The sequence below is a fragment of the Monodon monoceros genome, unplaced genomic scaffold, assembly GCF_005190385.1.
Source record: "Monodon monoceros isolate NGI ecotype Baffin Bay Population unplaced genomic scaffold, NGI_Narwhal_1 Super_Scaffold_21, whole genome shotgun sequence".
NCBI classification, from domain to species: Eukaryota; Metazoa; Chordata; class Mammalia; order Artiodactyla; family Monodontidae; genus Monodon; species Monodon monoceros.
This window is the reverse complement of record NW_021703778.1, coordinates 161,329,084-161,351,556: the sequence shown is the minus strand read 5'-3', so window position 1 is coordinate 161,351,556 and position 22,473 is coordinate 161,329,084. Positions and strand designations below refer to the sequence as shown.

Below are 22,473 nucleotides of genomic sequence, written 5' to 3'. Positions count from 1 at the left end.
GATGCAATGAGTTAATGCTCATGAAAGTACTTTTTTAAAGTGTAAAACACAATGTAAATATCAGTTTCCACTGAAAGAGGTACTATTCAGATTTCAGATGACTATGAGTAAAATTAAAACATACAAATGAGAATCTTAAGTTATTCTCCCATAATTTTCTTATTTGTAGGAAAGTTTTAAATTACATCTTTGTCTAATAAATGCCTAGTTTCTAATGTCATTCACAGGATTCTGCTGTTACAATGTGCATGTCTCAACATATACTATTTCTTATGGCAGGCTCAGTGTACAAGTTCAGTGGGCAGGTTTTATGTAAATTATGTCACAGGGCTAGCGGGGACAACTTTTGAATTGAGATTCTTTTCAGAGAAACTTCTACTGTAGATTCCATTTGTTCAAATTAAGTTAAATATACTTTTTAATTTACTTGAAAACAATATTTAGACATCATATTCTATATTAATATAGGATATATTAATCTATAAACAGAATATATAAACCTATAAATAGATTATTTTAATCTATTTTCTAAGTGTCAGGGACTTTCAAACCCATAAGGGGAATTTAGCAAGAGACACCCTGGAATACTAACATTGCGTAAATGTGATTAATAAATGCTTATACTTTCCAAATTTCTTTTTAAATGTTTTATATTATACAGTATTTCAAATGTAATAAAAATATAGCAAATGATATAGCAGAATCTGTGCACCCACTATTCACATATACAGTTATGGACAATTTGTGGTTTTTACCCATTCATTCAGCAAATATTGAGAGAACATCTACTGTGATCCAGGCGCTGTTCTATCTAGGTGTTGGAATCCAGCAATTAACAAAATAGACAAAAATTTCCCCCCGAGGCAGATAATAACAAACAAGTAAAATATGTATGGAATATGTTAGATAATGGTAATTGACACAAAGACAAGTACAGTAGGAAAGAGAGATAGGAAGTAGCAGGGTGAGAGCAGCTTGGACTTTTAAATCAGGTGATCAGGAAAGGCTTCACTAAGAAGGTGACAGTTGAGTCAAGACTTGGAGAGAGCATGAGCCATATCAGTATCCAGGAAAGAGATTTCTAGGTCGAGGGATCAGCCAGTGTTGAGGCCCTCGGGTGGGAATATGCCTGGGCTGTTTGTGAACAAAAAGGAGGTAAGTGTGGGTGTGTAGAGTGAGTGAGGATAGAGTAGTGGGAAAGAAGGATGTGGAGGTGGTCATCTGGAGGAAGGACTGTGCAGATCGTGCAGGGCATGGGAGACCACTGTAAGGACTGTGGGTCCTCCGTGTGAAACGGGAGCCACTGGAGAGCTTTACGTAGAAGATGACAAGGCCTGAGTTATCTAAAAAGATTCTGTTTGCCAAGCATGATGGTCCTGTAGTGGGACAAATCTGGAAACTTGGAGACCAGTTAGGAAGCTGTTGCATTAACCCCAGCAAGAGATGGCATTGATTTAGACCATGGGGTAGCAGAGGAGGTTGGAAGACAGTCAGATTTTAGATATATTTTGACATTAGCGCTAATGAAATTTCCTGATGGCTTGAATATAGGGTGTGAGAGAACAAGAGGAATCAACAGTAGCTCCAAGGTTTGGGGCCAGAGCAGCTGGAGGGATGAAGTTGCTGTCAACTAATATGCCGATGGGGAGGTTTTGGGTGGCTGGAGGAGTGCAGTTGAACCAGTTGAGTCTGAGATGTCTGTTAGACATACAGAGATGTTTAATAGGCAGTAGGATATATAAATGTGGAATTTGGGAGAGAAGTCTCATTTAGAGATAGGAATTTGGAATTTGCCAATATATAAGTAGTATTTAAAATCATGAAAACGAATGAGAATACCAACAGAGTTAAGTATAGATAGAAAAGAAAAAACGACAAAGGTATAAACTCTAGTTATTCCAACACTAAGAGAGTCAAGAGAGGAAGATAAACCAGCAAAGGAGACTGAGAAAAAGGGATGAGGAGGTTGGGAAGAAAACAGGCAAGTGTGTTGTCCCCGGAAGCTAAGTGAAGAAGTGTTTCAGGGATGATAAATGATCAACTATATCAAATACTGTTGTTAGGTCAAGTAAGACACGGACTGAAAATTGAGCATTGGCTCAATTTAAACCTAAGAAGAGAGAGACTGGGGATAGATATATTGTCAGCCACAAATATAGAAAAAATGGTTTTCTTAAAACCACATTTAGCAGCACAGGTGCAGGCAAAGAGTGGATGGTGGATTGAATTTAATCTTGTTTTAGTATCCTTACTTTATATATTACATCCATAAACAATATATACTGTTAGCTTGTGTTTCTAAAATGTACATAAATGGCATATTATATTGCAGATTGTTTTTTATTTGACTTATTTTTAAAATTTATTCAAGCTGATAAATAGGAGTCTGTTTCATTCATTTTTGCTGCCCTATAATATTCTTTTATATGAATTACCTAGTTTATCCATTCTGCTTCTGAGGTACATTGGTTTCTGTGTTTTCTCTATCACAGTGTTGTAATTTTTTTCTAATGTTATTGGTTTGTTGGAGTTCTTTAAATATTCCAGCCACCCATCCTTGATAATTATGCACTTTGTGAATTTCTTTTTTAGATCTTTTACTTGTCTTTAATGTGATTAGTGGTGTTTTTGCCATTATCAGATTTGACATTTTAATATAATCAAATTTACCAATCTCTTAAGATTTATATTCTTTGAATCTTTAAAAAAATTTTAAACTGTGGCAAAATACACATAATGTAAAAATTATCATCATAATCATTTTTAAGTGTACAGTTCAGTAGTGTTAACTATATTCACATTTTTTATGCAACAGATCTCTAGAACTTCTTCATATTGCAAAACTAAACTCTGTACCCATTGAACAACAACTCTCCATCTTCCCCTCCTCCTAGCCCCTGGCAACCACCATTCCTCTTTCTGTTTCTATGAGTTTGACTATTTTAGATACCTAATATAAGTGGAATCATGCAGGATTTATCTTTTTGTGACTACTTACTTCAGTTAGGATAATGTCCTCAGTGTTATCCATGTTGTGGCATGAGACAGGATTTCCATCTTTTTTTAAGACTGAATAATATTTCATTGTATGTATGTACCACATTTTGTTTATCCATTCATCCACTGATGGACACTTGAGTTGCTTTTACTTATTGGCTCTTGTGAATAATGCTGCAATGAACATGAGTGTACAAATATCTCTTTGAGATCATTCTTTCAATTCTTTTGCATATATGCCCAGAAGTGGAATTGCTGGATCATGTGACAATTCTATTTTTAATTTTTTGAGGAACCTTCATACTGTTTTCCATAGAAGTTGCACCATTTTACATTCCCATTAACAGAGCACAAGGGTTCCAATTTCTCCACATCCTCACCTATACTTGTTATTTCTGCTTTTTTGATTGTGGCCCTCCTAATGAGCATGAAGTGATATCTCATAGTTTTAATTTGCATTTCTGTAATGACTAGTGATGTTGAGTCATCTTTTTATATGCTTATTAGCCATTTGTATACCATCTTTGGACGAATGTGTATTGAAGACCTTTGCCTATTTTTTAATCAAATTTATTTGATTTTTTCCTGTTGAGTTGTAGGAGTTCTTTATATATTCTGGATATTAACCCCCTATCAGATATATGGTTTGCAAACTTTTTCTCCCATTCTGTAGGTTGTCTTTTTACTTTGCTTGTTTCCTTTGATGCAGGGAAGTTTTAAATTTTTTTTTTTTTTTTTGCATTACGCGGGCTTCTCACTGTTGTGGCCTCTCCCGGCGCACAGGCTCTGGACGCGCAGGCTCAGTGGCCATGGCTCACAGGCCTAGCCGCTCCACGGCATGTGGGATCTTCCCGGACTGGGGCACGAACCCGTGTCCCCTGCATCGGCAGGTGGACTCTCAACCACTGTGTCACCAGGGAAGCCCGGAAGTTTTAAATTTTAATGTCGACCCATTTGTCTATTTTTGCTTTTGTTGCTGTGCTTTTGGTGTCAGACCCAAGAAATCACTGCCAAATCCAGCGTCATGAAGCTTTCCCCCTATGTTTTCTTCTAGTAGTTTTATAGTTTTAGGTTTTACATTTAGATCTTCAGTTCATTTTGAGTTAATTTTTGTATTTGGGGTAAGGTAAGATCCAACTTTATTTTTTTGTGTCTATGAATATTCAGTTTTCTCAGCATCATTTGTTGAAGAGCCTGTCCTTTCCCCATTGGCACCCTTGTCAAAGATCATTTGACCATGTGCATAAAGATTTATTTCTGAGCTCTTTACTCTGTTCCATTGGTCTGTATGTTTGTCTTTATTTAAGTCAAAAATGCTTTGATTGCTGTAGTTTTGTAATACGTTTTGAAATCAGGAAGTGTGAGACCTCCAACTTTGTTCTTCTTTTTCAAGATTGTTTTGGCTATTAAGGGTCCTTTGAGATTCCATATGAATTTTAAGATTTTTTTTCTATTTGTACAAAAAGGTTATTGGGATTTTGATAGGGATTTTGTTGACTCTCTAGATCACTTTGGGTAATGTGGACGTTTTAACAATATTGTCTTCCAGTCCATGAGCATGGGGTGTCTTTCCATTTATTTGTGTCTTTTTAAATTTCTTTCATAATATTTTGTAATTTTTTTTTTTTTGCGGTACGCGGGCCTCTCATTGTTGTGGCCTCTCCCATCGCGGAGCAACAGGCTCTGGATGCGCAGGCTCAGCGGCCATGGCTCACGGGCCCAGCCACTCCGCAGCATGTGGGATCTTCCTGGACCGGGGCACGAACCCGTGTCCCCTGCATCGGCAGGCGGACTCTCAACCACCGCGCCACCAGGGAAGCCCAATATTTTGTAATTTTAATTGTCCGAGTCTTTTGACCCCTTGGTCAAGTTAACTTCTAAGTATTTTATTATTTTTGATGCTTACTTTAAATGGGATTTTCCCCCCTTAATTTCCTTTTGGTATTGTTCATTGTTAGTGTATAGAAACATAACTAATTTTTTTAAATTAATTAATTTTATTTATTTATTTTTGGCTGCGTTGGGTCTTCATTGCTGCGCACGGGCTTTCTCTAGTTGCGGTGAGCGGGGGCTACTCTTCGTTGCGGTACATGTGCTTCACATTGTGGTGGCTTCTCTTGTTGCAGAGCATGCACTCTAGGCGTGCAGGCTTCAGTAGTTGTGGCACACGGGCTTAGTTGCTCCACGGCACGTGGGATCTTCCAGGACCAGGGCTCGAACCCGTGTCCCCTGCATTGGCAGGCAGATTCTTAACCACCGCACCAGCAGGGAAGTTCCATAACTAATTTTTGTATGTTGATTTTGTATCTTGTAATATTGCTGGTTCTCTTACTAGTTCTAACGGGTTTTTTGTGTGTGAAATCTTTAGGGTTTTTTACATATAAGATCATATTATCTGCAAGCAGACAAATTTTACTTCTTCCTTTCCAATTTGGATGTCTTTTATTTCTTTTTCTTGCCTAACTGCTCTGGGTAAGACATTCAGCACTATGTTGAATAGAAATGGTGAGAGGGCACATCCTTACCTTGTTACTCATCTGAGAGGAAAGCTTTCAGTTTTTCACCATTGAGTATGATGTTTGCTGTGGGCTTTTCATACCTGGTTTTGTTATGTTGAGGTAGTTTCATTCTATTCCTAGCTTGTTGTTAAGTGCTTTCTTTTATCATGAAAAGGTATTGAATTTTGTCAAATGCTTTTTCTGTATCAGTTGAGATGATCATGTGGTTTTTGTCCTTCATTCTGTTAATGTGGTGTATTACATTGATTTTTTGAATCTTGAACTGTTCTTTCATTCCAAGATCTCACTTGGTCATGGTGTATAATCCTTTTTATGTGCTGTTGAATTCAGTTTGCTAGCATTTTTTTTTTTGGAAGAAAAATTAAGTCTTATTTATGTTTAAAACCAAACCACTAGGAAAATATGTCACAGTCTTGAAATAGCAAACAGACAGGCTATATTATCATTTCAAGTAATAAGTTGGTAAAAACACAACGAGGTCCTTGATAAAACGATAAGGTGGCAGAACTGGGGCGAGAACAACGCATGTCGCAAAAGTGGTATTTGGTAATGAAGGGCTGTCCCGTTTTTTTGCTCTAAAGGAGTTACAGCTTGCCCCTGAGTTGCTTTCTTTTTCTCCTCTGACCTTTGTGTTGCCAAGGGATCGTTTCAACAGAGCTCTGTTATTACAGGGGGCAAAGTAAGCAATACTGGGTTTAGGCTTTCATTCTATTTTGTTTTATGAAAACCAGATTTTTCCAAAGCCAGTACTTCATAACTCTCTTAATTAAGCAGCTAACATTCCCTTTCGCTGTTCATTCCTTAATACTAGCATATAGCACAGTCAAAATCCCCTTTCCCTTCAAGGGTGAGTGTCACTGCAAGATTGTCTTGTCTCTCTGCTGACTCTGCTGCAGACAGCCTCAGGGCTCATCATGGCTGCCAGTTAGAGGGAAGGTTCGGTTCCCCTACCAGTGTGATAGCGCTTCTTACATTTTTGCAGCATCTCCAGGCTGAAAGATGTAATGTGTGAGAATTTTAAGAAATGCGCATCCACATCTTGATGGCCAGAAAGGACCCTTTCAAAGTTTTTATCCAAACTACCTCTCCCAACTCTACATCTTTAAAGTAACTTCATGCCCTTGTATATAAAACAAAACTGGGCTTCCCTGGTGGCACAGTGGTTGAGAGTCCGCCTGCCGATGCAGGGGACACGGGTTTGTGCCCCGGTCTGGGAAGATCCCACATGCCGCGGAGCAACTAGGCCCGTGAGCCATGGCCGCTGAGCCTGTGCACCTGGAGCCTGTGCTTCACAACGGGAGAGGCCACAGCGGTAAGAGGCCTGCGTACCGCAAAAAACCAAAAACAACAAAAAACAAAACCAAGCAAAACAAATCCCCAGAAGCCCCCTTTCCCCTTCTAAATTAGTGACCTCCTGGATTTTGTTTTATTTCCAGTTTATGGAAAATGTTGTAGCGATCCTTCTGGCAAACAGGAGGTTGGCAACAAATAGAAACACCTCTCCTCACACTCCACCAGATCATAAGCAGGTCAGATGAACCTGCCAGCCTGTTGGTATCTGTGTACTAAGAGAATGTGGTACCTTGGAGGGCTCTGGTTTGCTACAAGGGAGACTCCCTGTTGCCAGGATAAGCCCTGGCCACATGAAATTCAGGCTCACAAAAACTCTCCTGTGCTATCTCTGACCCAAATTTTAGCACCAGGTTTTTTCACTTTCTAGGATTCAAACACAAAGGAACCAGTGTCCAGAGGCAAGTGACATAGGCCTTAAACTTGCTGCCATCCTTAATTTCCTCATTCATAAACTTTCCTTAGAAAACCCAAATCCCCATTCCTCTTTTTAAATAGATTCCTGCCTTCAGCCCCAATGGCCAATAGCAGACATCTCTTTCCCAGTGGATGAGAGAGACTCCTTCATCTTCTTGGTCATGGTTGGGATGAGGTTCATGTGGTCATCCACACACGGGGTCATGCAACTCTCCAGCTGCCGCCTCACGTGAAGCTCTTTACTCCCCGCATCTATTGAATCTTTGGCTTTGTTGTTGCAATGGATGGTGCACCCGGCCAGGCGGTCCTGGAACTTCTCCAACTCGCTGGTCACCAGGGCCTGGGCTTGAGCCAGAGGTGCATGGCAGTGCTCAATGCACTGGTGCACTTGCTGCATGGACACCTGGCTGTCCTCACAACAGCCGGCGCTGCACCGGAACATGAGGCCCTGAATCTTCCAGATGTTCTCTCTCCAGACTCTTCACCTTAGAGTCCACCGCCTCCTACACCCGGAGCTGCTACAGCTCCGCCATGGCCACCCCATGCTGCTCCCCACGGCGCCGGCGCCCACATGGACTCCCGCGCAGGAGCCCACCCCCAGTTTGCTAGCATTTTGCTGAGGACTTTTACATCAGTTTTCATCAAGAATATTGGGCTGTATTTTCTTTTCTTGTAGTATCTTTCCCTGGCTTTGGTATCAGGGTAATGTTGGTCTCATAAACTTAGTTTGGAAGTGCTCTCTTCAGTTTTTTGGGAAAGTTTGAGGAGGGATGGTCCTACTACTTCTTGAAATGTTTTTTAAGAATGTCCAGTAAGCCGTCTGGTCCTGGCCTTTTCTTTGTTGGGAGATTTCTGATTACTAACTCAGTGTCCTTACTGATGAAGAGTCTGTTCAAATTTTCTATTCATGATTCAGTCCTGGTAGATTGTATGTTTCTAGGAATTTATCCATCTGAAATTATTCAATTTGTTGGTGTATAATTTAGTTTCTTGTAAGGTCTTCTCTTTAATTTCTGATTTTAGTTGAATCTTCTCTCTCTTTTTCTTAATCTAGCCAAGAGTTTGTCAGTTTTGTTTATCTTTTCAAAAATCTAAGTTTTGCTAATTTTTTTCTGTTCTGTTTTCTGTTTCATTTATTTCTGCTTCAATCTTTATCATTTCTTTCCTTCTGCTAACTTTTGGTTTAGTTTATTTTTCTTTTTCTAGTTCCTTGAGGTGTAAAGTTAAGTTGTTGATTTCTTTGAATCTTTTAAAATGAAATCCATTCCTGTCTCAATGAGCTAAGATATTCTCTTTTGTTTTCTTTTTGAAATTAGCATATTGAAATCTTTAATTTATTAGGAATTAATTTATATATATGTGTGAGGTGGGGATCTTATTTTTTTCTGTTTTTATATAGATAACCCAGTTGACTGAACTATTCATTGAATAGTCAGTTAATCCCTTCCCTACTGATTTGAAAAGCAACTTTGTCATATGCCAAATTCCTATGCATGCTTGTGAGTCTACTTCTAGGCTCTTTATTCAATTCCTTTTGTCGGCTTGCCTCTCCCTGAGTCAACATTGAAAAATCTGAAGGGCCATAGCCTTACGGTATGTCTTTAATCTGGAAAGGTGAGATCTTTCCCCTCTTCACTATTTTTTTTTTTTTTTTTTTTTTTTTTGCGGTACGCGGGCCTCTCACTGTTGTGGTCTCTCCCGTTGCGGAGCACAGGCTCCGGATGCACAGGCTCAGCGGCCATGGCTCACGGGCCCAGCCACTCCATGGCATGCAGGATCCTCCCGGACTGGGGCACGAACCCGTGTCCCCTGCATGGGCAGGCGGACTCTCAACCACTGCGCCACCAGGGAAGCCCTCCCCTCTTCACTCTTATCCTGTCATTCTCTCCTTATTTCCCCTGACCTTCCTCCTGCCTCTTCACTGTCTTTGCTATTCTTGGTCTTTTGTTCCTCATTGTGTATTGAATTTATAAATTAATTTGGAGAAAACTGTGATCTTTGGATATTGAATCTAACAACACAAATTTGCATAAATATTCATATTTTCCCATTTATTTCCTTGTCTTTTATGTTTTTCAATAATATTTTCTAATTTTTATAATGATTTATACATATATTATTAGATTTATTTCTATTAACTTATTTTGTTCCTATTGACAAAAATTAGAATATCTGTTTTTCTTGGCAAAGCATAGGAATGTTGTTGATCTTGTACATAGCAATATTGGTGAATTCATATTAGTTCCACTAATTTGCAGATTCACTTGGATTTTTTATGTAGATGACTATATTAAAAGAAAAATCAGAACTAGTATTTGGAAGTAATGATGGCTTTGTATCTTTTTGATTCTCATACTTTTTATTTTGTGTGTGTTTGTGGATGTGTGGTTTGGTTTGGTTTTGTTGCTCTGTCTACTAAGTTTTATATGTATATATCCTTGCTTTTTACTTGAAGGCCATGTGTTTTAGCCATTTAGTATGGTATCTGCTCTAGGTTTTTGATAGATAAATTATATTCTTAGTATATTGATATAAGGAAATTCTTATGGTTTTCTCTTTAATCACCTAGTGGTGTGAGTTACATTAATAGGTTTTTTCTTTTTCAATGTTAAGCCATCTTTCAATTCTTGGAATAAACTTTACTTTCTGTGACATATATTTTTCATATGTTGCTGGATTTTGTTTGCTAATATTTTATTTAAGATTTTATTGTCTAAGTTGACATGTAATTTTCCTTTCTAATATTGTATTTGTCTGATTTTGGCATCATGATTATACTAACATCATGAAAGTAATTTGGAATAGTTTATATAAGATAGTTCCTCTGAAGGTTTCCTCTGAATGCACTTCTAGCTATCAGCGTGTATTTTTTTCTTTTTTTTCCCTTCTAGGTGCATATGAGTGGCTTTTCAAATACTGATTTAATTTTTTTAAAATATTTATAGTTATATGCAGGTTTTCAATTTTTTCTTGAGTCAGTGTTGGTAAGTTATGTTTTTATAGAAAATGTTATATTTTTGTTTTTAAATTCTTTGGCATCATATTATTCATAGAAGTGCTTTAGTTTTTAATCTGTATTGTAACTGTAGTAATGTTTCCTTTTAAATGACTAATATTGCTGATTTGTAACTTTCCTCCTCTTTTCTTGCTCAATTTGCTAGAGATTTCTCCATTTTATTAGTCTTTTTCCAGAAACAGCTTTTATCAAGCTTCTCAATTTTTCTATTTCTTTGATGATCTTCCTTTATTACTTCATTCCTTTTACTTTCTGTTAGTTTCTTTTGTATTCTTTTATTAAACTTTTGAGTTGGACATCCAGCTCACTAATATTTAATCATTCTTTTTTTAATAAAACTGAATTTCTAAGAACAGCTTTAGATGTATCTCGCAAGTTATAATATATAGCATTTTTACTGTTATTTATTGTGGTTTTTTACCTTGGGCCATGACTTATTTAAAAATGGGTTCTTAAGTTTTCATGTATATAGGATTTTTGAGCTACCTTTTTGTAAATTTTTAGTTTTATTGCTTTCTGTTTGGACAAGAAAACATATATGGTTTTATTTCTGTGGTTTTTGAGATTTGCTTTGTGACCTTTTATTTGGTTAACTTTTGTAAATGTGCCATGAATACTTGAAAAGACTGTATAGTCATTCTCTAACTGTTAGATATCAAATTTTATATATTTTCATGAACATCATGCATATCTTCCATAGCTTCACCAATTATTTTCCTGCTTGATCAGTCATTTATAAACGAGGTATGTTAAAGTGCCCACTATGATTGCGGATTTGTCCGTTTCTTCTTGGAAATCTCACCATTTTTGCTTTAGGTGGTTTAAGGTTCTTCAAAAATATTTGATTGTGTTAGTCTTGGAATAGTGTTATTTTCTAGTGAAATGTTCCTTTTATTATTATGTAGTGACCCTGCTTAATTTTAATAATTTTTTTTGCCTTAAAGTTCATTTTCCTGCTATTAATAAAGATATTCCAGCTTTCTGTTGGTTAATGCCCGTCTGATATATCTTTTTCTATCTTTTTCCTTTCAATATTTCTTTGTTATTATGTTTTAGGTGTGCCTTTTGTAAATAACATATAACTGGATTTTGTTTTTGATCCAGAGAGTTTCTGTCTTTTAACTGGTGAGTTAAATCTGTATATTATGACTGCTGATATAGTTTTATTTATTTCTCTTATCTTGCTGTGTGTTTATCACAGTTTCTCTTTGCTTTTTTCCCCTTCTTTCCTCTCTTCTATTTAAATGATTAAGATTTCTTTATTTCATTTTTCCAGTTGTCTAGAAGTTATATATATTCTATATCTGTTCTTTGAGTGGTTATTACCCTGAAATGTTTAACTTATGCAGGCATACCTTGGAGTTATTGTGGGTTCAGTTTCAGACTGCCACAGTAAAGCAAGTCACATGAACTTTTTGGTTTCCCGGTGCATATAAAGGTTATGTCTGTGCTAAACTGCAGTCTATGAAGTATGCTATAAATAGCATTATGTCTTAAAAAAAGTTCATACCTTAATTTAAAAATACTTTATTGCTAAAAATGCTAACCACCACCTGAGCCTTCAGTGAATCGTAATCTTTTAGCTGGTGGAGGATCTTGCCTCCATGTTGGTGGCTGCTGACTGATCAGGGTGGTGGTTGCTGAAGGTTGGGCTCATTGTGGCCATTTCTTAAAATAAGACAACAATGAAGTTTGTCGCATCAGTTGACTCTTCCTTTTACAAATGATTTCTCTGTAGCATGCAATGCTGTCTGGTAGCATTTTACCCAGAATAGAACTTTCAAAACTGGAAACCTCTTAAATCCTGACACTGCTTGATAAACTAAATTTATGTAACATTCTAAATCCTTTATTGGCATTTCAACAATATTCACAGCATCTTCACCAAGAGTAGATTTCATCTCAAGAAACCACTTTCTTTGCTCATCCCTAAGAAGCAGCTCGCCGTCTGTTAAAATATTATCATAAAATTGCAGCAATTCAGGCTCCACTTCTAATTCCAATTCTTTTGCTTTTTCTACCATATCTGCAGATACTTCCTCCACTGAAGTCTTGAACCCCTCAAAGTCCCCCCAGGAGAGTTGGAATCAACTTTTTTCAAACTCCCGTTAATGTTGGTATTTTAACCACTTCCCATGAATCACAGATGTTCTCAATGGCACCTAGAATGGTGGATCCTTTCCAGAAAAGTTTCAGCTTACTTTGCCCAGATCCATCAAAGGAATCACTTGTCTACGGCACCTATAGCCTTAAATGTATTTCTTAAATAATAAGGCTTGAAAGTTGAAATTACTCCTTGATCCATGGGCTGCAGAATGTATTAGCAGGAATGAAAATAACATTAATCTCATTGTATATCTCCTTCAGAGCTGTTGGGTGACAAGGTGCATGGTCAATGAGCAGTAATATTTTGAAAGGAATCTTATTTTCTGAGCAGTAGATCTTAAAACAGTAGGCTTAAAATACTCTATAAACCACGTTATAAACAGATGTGCTGTCCTCTAGGCTTCGTTGTTTCATCTAAAGAGCACAGGCAGAGTAGATTTAGCATATACTTAATGGTCCTAGGATTTTCAGAATGGTAAATGAGCACTGGCTTCAACTTAAAGTCACCAAATGCATTAGCCCCTAACAAGAGAGTCAGCCTATCCTTTGAAGCTTTGATGCCAGGCACTGACTTCTCCTCTCCAGCTAGAAAAGTCCTAGGTGGCATCTTCTTCCAGTAGAAGGCTGTTTTGTCTACATTGAAAATCTGTTGTTCAGTGTAGCCACCTTCATTCATTACCTTAGCTAGATCTTCTGGATACCTTGCTGCAACTTTTATGTCAGCACCTGCTGCTTCACCTTGCACTTCTATGTTATGCAGACAGCTTCTTTCCTTAAACCTCCTGAGCCAAACTTTGCTAGCTTCACCTTTGCACTTCCTCGTCTCTCTCAGGACTTCACAGACTTGAAGAGAGTTAGGGCCTTGCTCTGGATTAGGCTTTGACTTGAGAGAATGTTGTAGCTGGTTTGATCTATACAGACTACTAAAACTTTCTCCATATCAGCAATAAGGCTATCTCGCTTTCTAATCATTCATGTGCTCACTGGAGCAGCACTTTCAATTTCCTTCAAGAACTTTTCCTTTGCATTCACAATTTGGCTAACTGTTTGGTGCAAGAGACCTACCTTTTGGCCTTCTTGGCTTTTGACAAGCCTTTCTCTCTAAGCTTAGTCATTTTTAGTTTTTGATTTAAAGTGAGAGCTGTGTGACTCTTCCTTTCACTTGAACACATAAGGGTCATTGTAGGGTTATTAATTGGCCTAATTTCAATATTGTTGTGTCTCAGGGAATAGGGGAGCCCGAGGAAAGGGAGAGAGATGGGGGAACAGCCAGTTGGTCTCAGATCACATACAACATTTATCGATTTAAGTTTGCTGTCTTATATGGGCCCAGTTCATGGCACCCCAAAACAATTACAATAGTAACATCAAAGATTACTGATCACAGGTTAGCACAACAAATATAATAATAATGAAAAAGTTGGAAATATTGCGAGGATTACCAAACTATAACACAGAGACAAGAAGTGAGCAAATGCTGTTGGAAAAAATGGTACCAATAGACTTGCTCGTCGCAGGGTTGCCACAATCTTCAATTTGTTAAAAGCACAATATCTGTGAAACACAGATAAACACACAATAAAGCAAAGCACAGTAAAACGAAGTATGCCTGTACACCGACTTAACAGAGTCTAAAATTAACAATTATGTCTGTGATTGCCATGACCACTACAAGAACATTAGAATGTTTTAGCTTCAGTTATCCATCTCGTTTTATATGTTATTGTTACTTATTATTTTAGTCCCATCTTGTGTTATATTTCCCAGATTGATTATTGTGTAATTATTATTTTCATTTTATAAATTCAAAAGATTTTCTCACATGTTTACCTGTTTGCTCACTACTGCTTTTTACATCTTACTCTTTTCTTGTGAGTTCAGTTTATTTCTGAAGTGCATCCTTTAGATGTCTTTTTAAACAAGGATCAATGAATAGTAAACTCTATCTCTGTCTTAAAATGCCTTTATTTTGCCTTGCATATTCAGTGATAATTTAGCTGGATATGAACATACCTAGGAATGGACTAGGTTTTTGTCTTTGCTATCTTTTTATTGTAAAATAAAACACAAAAACAAAATGAAAGTGTGGCTTAGTGAGTTATTACTATAAAGCAAACACTCTTATAACCACCACTCAAGTTAAAAAATAGAAATTTGCTACCCATGGATATATTTTTATTTAGTCTGCTTGGGACTCTCGCAACATTCAGGATAATTTTCTCAAATATGTCTTATACTTCACAGATTCTCTTTAGTTGTGTCTAATCTGTTTAGTCTGCCTATTTTTTCATTTATACAGTTCTATTGTATTCTTTTTCATATCTTTCTAGTCTTTTCTATGCTGCTATATTGTTTTATGGATATTTTCCTTTCTTTGTGTCTTTCATCTTTTACAGCATACTAGGCCTTTTCCAGATTGCTCTTCTAGTATTTCAAGTAATTCTGTTTTGTTTGCACAGTATAGTTCACTAATTTGTAATTTTGAGACTCCAGTGCTTTATCTGTGTGAATCCTGAGGCAGCTAAGTAGTGGGAATTCCTCTGGTTCTGTCATATGTTCCAGAGTGTCACCATGTTGGACCAGATTTTCTCACTTTCCCATACTATGGAGGAAAGAGTAAATTTAGGTACCAAATCTACAAGAGCCACAAGCCTAGGGATTTGATTCCACAAGAGGAACATTTATTTGTTTGTTTTTAAATCTAGGGCTCAGACAGAAGTAAACCTGTGCTACTGGGTAAATTTATTTTTTTTAGACTTTGCTTTCATTGAGGGTTCAGCTTCCTTAGATTCCAAGGTTTACACAAGAGTAGCAATTCCAGTCCACCTCTTTAGAGCCGAGGGCCTCATCTTTTGTCCTTATGAAAGTATTGAAATTCAAGCTTCTGGATTGCTAGGATCTGAAACAACTTCCCTTCCTTTCCTTTGTGCTGCCGCGGCCCAGGTCCTATGGGTACCTCTGGTTTTCAGCATCCTCTTTGTGGCTTGCACCTAGGGATTCCCCTTTCTGTCTTGGGAGCATAGACTTGGATGATTAGCAATGCAGTATTTCTTCTTAAAAACCCAACATTTGGATATTTGTTGTGAGATTTGTCAAAATTGAGATGGGAAAAAATACAGAATGGGGGAATAAAAATTTCTTTGGTAATTTTACATTTAACTCACAAATTTATCCATATATCATAAGCAGATAAGATCAAGATAAAACATTGGCAAATAAAAGCTAGGCATGATTTAATCTCGTGTTTATTGAGAAATGCCTGAGGGTTTGGCCGTTGAGTTCCTATTTGGATTCTTCCTTAGAAGGAAACCAGTTTTTTGTCCAGTGTTACCTGATCTTTCCCTCTAAGGCACAGTGAAGCCTCCTTGATCAGCTGATACTTAAACACAAGAATACTCCGTATTATGTGCCAGGATGGTGCACACACTGCTTTTACTATTTTCACATTCAATTAAATTCTCCTTCACAATCCTTTAACACTGTAGTGTTTAATAAGTAATGTTGCTTATAAAATCGTATGGACTTAACTGCAAAATTGGCTGATTGCCTGTCTCCTTGAGAAAAATATTAATTTTTAATAAATAAACAATAATCATATTAGAGTTTAGCTATGCTAGCCTAGCCTTTTTATATCATAGTTCATAACATATGACCTTGAAATCTTTTTTGTCCCCACCAGAGACCTTCCCCTATCATACTTCATCAGTTTGTCTTCTGCGTACAATTATTTGAAAGGCATTCTGCATACATTTTAGATCAGTGGTCCCCAACCCCCAGGCCCGTGACGGGTATCTGTCCGCTGCCTGTTAGGAATTGGGCCACACGGCAGGAGGTGAGTGGCGAGTGAGCAAAACTTCATCTGCCGCTCCCCATCGCTCCCCATTGCTTGCATTGCTGCCTGAACCATCCCACCATTCCCCCCCTTTCCCTGGTCCATGGAAAAATTGTCTTCCACGAAGTCGGTCCCTGGTGCCGAAAAGGTTGGGGACTGCTGCTCTAGATAACATGAATCTTCCTAGGCAGATAAACACAAATTCAAAAGTTAAAATTGGGGCTATTTTTTACAATAGAAGATATAAACTCTTAGGAAATTGAGACTGACACACTAAAAGTTAGAATTCGGAGGGAGTAACACTTCCATTTGGGGCAGAGGAAGAGGAAGCAGATACAGAATTGCAAGAGGCTAAAATGGCAGTGTTTTAAAATAACAGAGAGACTTAAGAAATACTTTGTCTTTGTTTACTATTATTCCTCAGGGATTGGAACTTCCCAACACTTAAGCTTAATTTTGCTGACTCTTGGAATTTTTATAAATTAAATAATTATCTCTTAATTATTTATTATTGTAGACACTACCTACGTCCCTCCCTCCTCCCCCCCAAAAAACAGAGAAGCTAAAGTGAATTTTAAAAAAGCTCAGAAATCACACGGAGAAGGTAGAAGAAATATCTTTGAGGACTTAATGTGGTTCTGAGCTTCCTGTATGTCGAGACAATGGAGAACTGAACTACATCGTTGCATAATTCTCATTGTCAGATAAAGAAAAAAAAGAGACATGGAAAGTGGTGGTGACTATCAGATATTTCCCACAGTAATCAGTAAGATCCATATGTTTCTTACTGGTTTTACACTAAACTTATGAATGTCTAGTATTTTGAAGAAGAGAGTGCGGATTTTCATGACTTTCAAGTTGTAAAATTTAATCATTGTCGCATACTTAAAAGAAAATATGCATTATTCCAAAGTGGCTTGTAACACAGATATGCCTATAAAAAGAAATGAAAATTTATATGTACTAAAAAGCCTAGTTTTCTAAATAAATAAAAATCTAGAGAAGCAATAAATCAGAACTTGTGATCTTTTTACTCATAAACCATTTTGGAGAATTATTTTTATTTTCTTTCAATATATCTAAACTTGATTTAGGATATGTTTTAAAGATATCTTTTAAGATGAGGTCAAATGACACAGACATAGAAAAGAAACTTATGGTTACCAAAGGGGAAAGGGGGAGGAGGGATAAATTTGGAAGTTGGGGTTAACAGATACATACTACTGTACGTAAAATAGATAAACTACAAGGACCTACTATATAGTACAGGGATCTGTATTCAATATCTTGTAATAAACATTATAACGGAAAAGAACCTAAAAAAGAATATACATATGTATATATGTATAACCAGATCACTTTGCTGTATACCTGAAACATTGTGAATCAACTATACTTCAATAAATTAATTAATTTTAACTAAAACAGTTGACTGGAATTCACAAAGAAAGATGAGATCAAATGATAAATACTATGACTTAGCAATTTTTCTGTGTTTCTTTATGTCAGCTATATAATGATTTTTGCTTAATATCCTATAAAGGGCTATTGCATAATAAATAGTGTAGTAACTAAAAACACTACATACTTAGTTTTATGAAGCTTGGGAATTTTTTTTTATTGGAGTATAATTGCTTTACAATTTGTGTTAGTTTCTGCTGTAGAACAAACTGAATCAGCTATATGTATACGTACATCCCCTCCCATTCCCCCCATCCTACTAAAAAGTAGTTTTGGAGTATTTCTTTTTTAATAATTCAGTGAAGAAATGAATGCTTCCTAAGCATTCACATATTTTTTTCAATCTAAACATGTCTAACAAAATGTTTAAAATTATTCATTACTTGTTATATGCAAATTTATATGAAATCAATTTTATTTAGCCTTAATCGTTCCAGTAGTTTGATACAAAATTAGCATTTGGTACTGAAGTGATGAAGCAGAGAGATAATGACATTTGATATATGGTTTATCATAGCTGTTCAATTAGATTATTCTGCCAGATAACAAGAAAGAAAATTTTCTGCAGATCTAAGCATAACTGGGTTATTTCTTTTACTTTCTAGGGGAACAGTAATCTTTCAATATATATATAGTACATAAAAAGAAAGAAGTGAGTCATAAACCATATTAATTTTATTTTTCTTTATATAAAATTATATATTTATATAAAATTATTGAGCTGTGTATATCATAAATAAGTAGTTTTAATACATTTGTTATCACAGGGTTTAAATAAATTCATTACATTCATTATCTGTGGGCTGAACTTTCAGCCAATAAAACTAGGGACTTCTACCACTTCTATAACATTGCTAGGGTAGTGTCCTTTATGTTTAAAGCTGGTAAATAAGAAGAATGCTTATTTTTCTTGAAACCTTGCTGGTAGAAGAAGAATCAAGTGTAAATTGAAAAGCTTCCTCTAAAATAGTTTTGTAAAATATTTTAATGGCCCCAAAGTGCCTTTAAAATTTTAGATATAGCCATATGAATGTACATTGTTAAAGAAGAATTATTTTTCCCCTGTTTAATATATCTGCATAACAATTCATATATTTTTTTCTCCTTATTACATTGAGATATGACACAGTTGGTCATTTTTTTAATTATGTAATTTTTTAAGATTAATTTTAAGGTTGATATATTAAATTAGCCCTTTTTAATGTTCTACAAAAGAGAAACAACTGTCTTTAAGAGGCAGTATTTTTTTTAAAAGACAGTTCTTCTCATCATCACTTAAACCCACCATCGGCAGTGCCAAACTTAAACATGATGGTAAGATTGGAAAAATTCTTTTCATCCGTTTTCATCTTTGGGTTCCCTGTTTCCCTTCTTAGCATTTGATCTTCCTTTCTCCTTCAGGTTTCCCAATGTTTTCCCAATCTTGCCGATCTGGAAATAAAGTCATTCATACTACTAGGAGTATTGGCACTTACAAGAACAGTTAAAGAAATCAGTGATTGAAATATATACACACACAGAAAAAAAGAAGAGCGAATGAGTGGATTCATTAATGGATGGATGGATGGTTGGACGGACGGACGGATGGATGATAGTAGAGTTTCAGGGCTTAAAAAGTTTACCTGTTTACCTCATACTGTATAGGTGTGTATATATAGGTCTGCCTGGTGAGAAGAAGGCCTGTCAAGTAGCTTCTACCACTACTTTGCTACTGTGGTGTATCTCAACACTGCCGTGTAGTATTAACTCTCTCTTCTTGTCACTTGTCATACGAGCTTAAAATCAAATCCCTTTTCCTTTGTTTGATTGTTTGTTTAAGGCTGAAAGAGCATATTCCTTTTGTGGAACTATTGAATACATGGCACCAGATATTGTCAGAGGGGGAGATTCAGGACATGACAAGGTATGTTCTATTTTTGACACTTCCTGATATATCTCTATAAAATGTATATTAAGAATCCTAGTTTAGCACTTGTGTTTGTTTTTGTTTAATTTGTGGACAAAGACTTCTAGACAGGTGCTCAAATAAATCCTCTTTTGCAACCCAGAGCTCATTGTTCAGTATGAGTTTTGATACAGATAAGAAGGAACATGATACCTAAGAGAGTCAAGTGATGGGGGTGTATTGATAAACATAAAGATTGCTTCCAGGACTATAGAACTGATAATTTACCTCATATATTAAGCTTTTAAATTATCAGCTGTATTGATTTAGTACTCTAATTTTAACGTTGACATGAAACAAAGATGGCTTCTTTTTTTAGGCTTTTATCTTGAACAGAGTGTCTGGATAATTTTAAAAGGTATTGGCATATCCCAGTGATCTGTACTGTTCTAGGGTGTGATGGCTTAGGAGTGAATATGATTTGAACCTAATACATTTTTAGAGGGTGTCAAATTCAGAGCCAGGCAGATCCATCTCCTGACCCTAAACATGGTCCTAAAGTAAATCGCTTGAGGAAATTGGATCCCAAAGATTACAGGTGGGGAATTTTGAAGTGTGTCCATATTTCATTGGAGATCAAAGAAGCCTAACTAAAAGAATTGTGGGCTGACTCACATGATAACTTCTTTTTGAAAGGGCTGTTTTATCTTGAAGATTATGAGTTTGGAGGAACTAAGGTGATTGGCAGTGGAAAGAATCAGAACATGTGAAATTCCTTAAAAATTTATTGACTTAAATAACTTTGTGTTACACATAATAAAAAAAACCCTTTACAAAAAAAAAAAGAAAAACAGAATCTTAGTTAATAACTTAGGCCCTCTTTTTGGTGTTATCTTCATTTTTTTTTTACCTTTCCTTTGCTTTGTATACACGAACATATTATGATATCTAGTGTTTTGGAGGAAAAAAGATAATGGAAAGGTTAGGACATTCTAGATTTCCCTTTTTTCAGGTTTTGTTGATGAGGATAATATTTTGTTTTATAGAATAATACTCATGTTAAAGGAAATCTCAAAATCGACTAATTCTTCAAATAATAATTTTTATTTTATTTCCGTTAAAAGTATCACGTCTTGGGCTTCCCTGGTGGCGCAATGGTTGAGAGTCCGCCTGCCGATGCAGGGGACATGGGTTCGTGCCCCTGGTCTGGGAAGATCCCACATGCCGCGGAGCGGCTAGGCCCGTGAGCCATGGCCGCTGAGCCTGCGCGTCCGGAGCCTGTGCTCCGCAACGGGAGAGGCCACAACAGTGAGAGTCCCGCGTACCGCGCAAAAAAAAAAAAAAAAAAAAAGTATCATGTCTTGAGCAAAGCATCCATTGTAACCCTGTTTAAAACAGAAATCACCCTTTGTCTGTTGTATGTGACCTGGCCTTTTAGGACACACCTGGGCCACAGTACAATGCAGAGGTGTCATGAATGCAAAAACAGTGCACATTGTCCCCATTGGAGTCATGCTGAATGACTATGGACAGTGCTTATTGGCATTATTGATTTTTGCTAGAGAAACATATGGAAACTATTTCACCTTCAGTCGATAATTTGCTTTGTAAGAGATCCTTAAAAAGGGAGTCTCTCATATTTTCTTATTCTTAATTTCTGCTTTTAACTTAGTAGTGATATTGGAAACTTTGTTGATTACCTCTTCAACAGAAAAAAACCATTGTGACAATCCTTGGAGAAAGAAAACAATTCTGCATTCAAGATAGTCTAAGTTTGTTTTCCTAAGCCTTCTAAAAAACTCAGTTTTTTCCCTCCTCACTTCCCTTTGTATGTGCAAAATGAAGATTGTAGATGAGGCTTTCTAAGTAGTTATAAAATCGAGGTCACATATTTTTTCTTCTTGTATTAAAGGGTACAGATTTGTCCAGTTCTTTCTTAACACTTTTGCTTTATTAATAACGTTCTCCAAATAAGGAATTCTGACTATTTTTTTGTTCCTCATCTCCCCATCTTCCTCATCCCCTTTCAAAATCTCACATATACAGTAGGAATATCTTTTTTTTTTGGCTGTGTCGGGTCTTAGTTGTGGCATGCGGGATATTCGTTGAGGCACGTGGGATCATTTGTTGCGGCGCGGGCTCTTCATTGTGGCGCACGGGCTTCTCTCTAGTTGTAGCGTGTGGGGTTTATTTTTCTCTCTCTAGTTGTGGTGCAGGCTCCAGAGTGCATGGGCTCTGTAGTTTGCAGCACGCGAGCTCAGTAGTTGTGGCACATGGGCTTAGTTGCCCTGTGGCATGTGGGATCTTAGTTCCCTGACCAGGGATTGAATCCACGTCCCCCTGCATTGGAAGGCGGATTCTTCACCACTGGACCACCAGGGAAGTCCCCAGTAGGAATATCTTAGCAGTGGAGAATCGGTGGTCTCCTTGCTAATGACTAATCATGCATTTACGAGCCCTTAGGAGTTCTTCAAGTTTGTGTGGTATTGGTTTCAGTCCATGACTAGGAATCTGATTATAGATCTGTATTAATTTACAAGCATGGTTCAAATCCAACGTTCTAAGGGTCCTGACTCAGCTGGCAGTAAAGCTGCTTGTATAAATAAAAGAATTGAATTACTGATTTAGTTTCTATGTTATTGTTATGTATTTTCTTTAAAATAACTCTAGGCTCACAAACTTTACATCATCTCTCTGAAATCTTGGCTCTGAAATTTGGAAGCAGAGAGTTTAAAATTTTAGCACCAGTTAATTTCTCATTGCTGTAAGCTCATATATCCAACAATTATTCAAATCTTGATTTGCCTAATTGTAAAGGAACTAATTTTCAATATATCAAGATTCTTTAAATTCTGTATAATTTGCTACGCTCTCAGTTCAGGTAACTGCT

General features: G+C 36.7%; 1 protein-coding gene, 1 non-coding gene and 1 pseudogene across 9 annotated transcripts in view; 2 read left to right on the top strand and 1 right to left on the bottom strand.

Annotated features, from left to right (window-relative positions):
* RPS6KA5 (ribosomal protein S6 kinase A5) overlaps positions 1-22,473 on the top strand; it is a 181,627-nt gene that overhangs the window by 116,231 nt on the left and 42,923 nt on the right. For all 8 annotated transcript variants that reach the window (XM_029238474.1, XM_029238473.1, XM_029238476.1 and 5 more), the window contains one exon: positions 19,518-19,601. In XM_029238474.1, the coding sequence (XP_029094307.1) occupies positions 19,518-19,601 (84 nt within the window). The remainder of the gene's footprint in view (positions 1-19,517; positions 19,602-22,473) is intronic.
* LOC114904477 lies at positions 6,941-8,145 on the bottom strand (annotated as a pseudogene).
* LOC114905418 lies at positions 19,666-19,792 on the top strand. Its single transcript, XR_003796244.1, has one exon. It is a non-coding gene; the product is annotated as a small nucleolar RNA SNORA40 (small nucleolar RNA).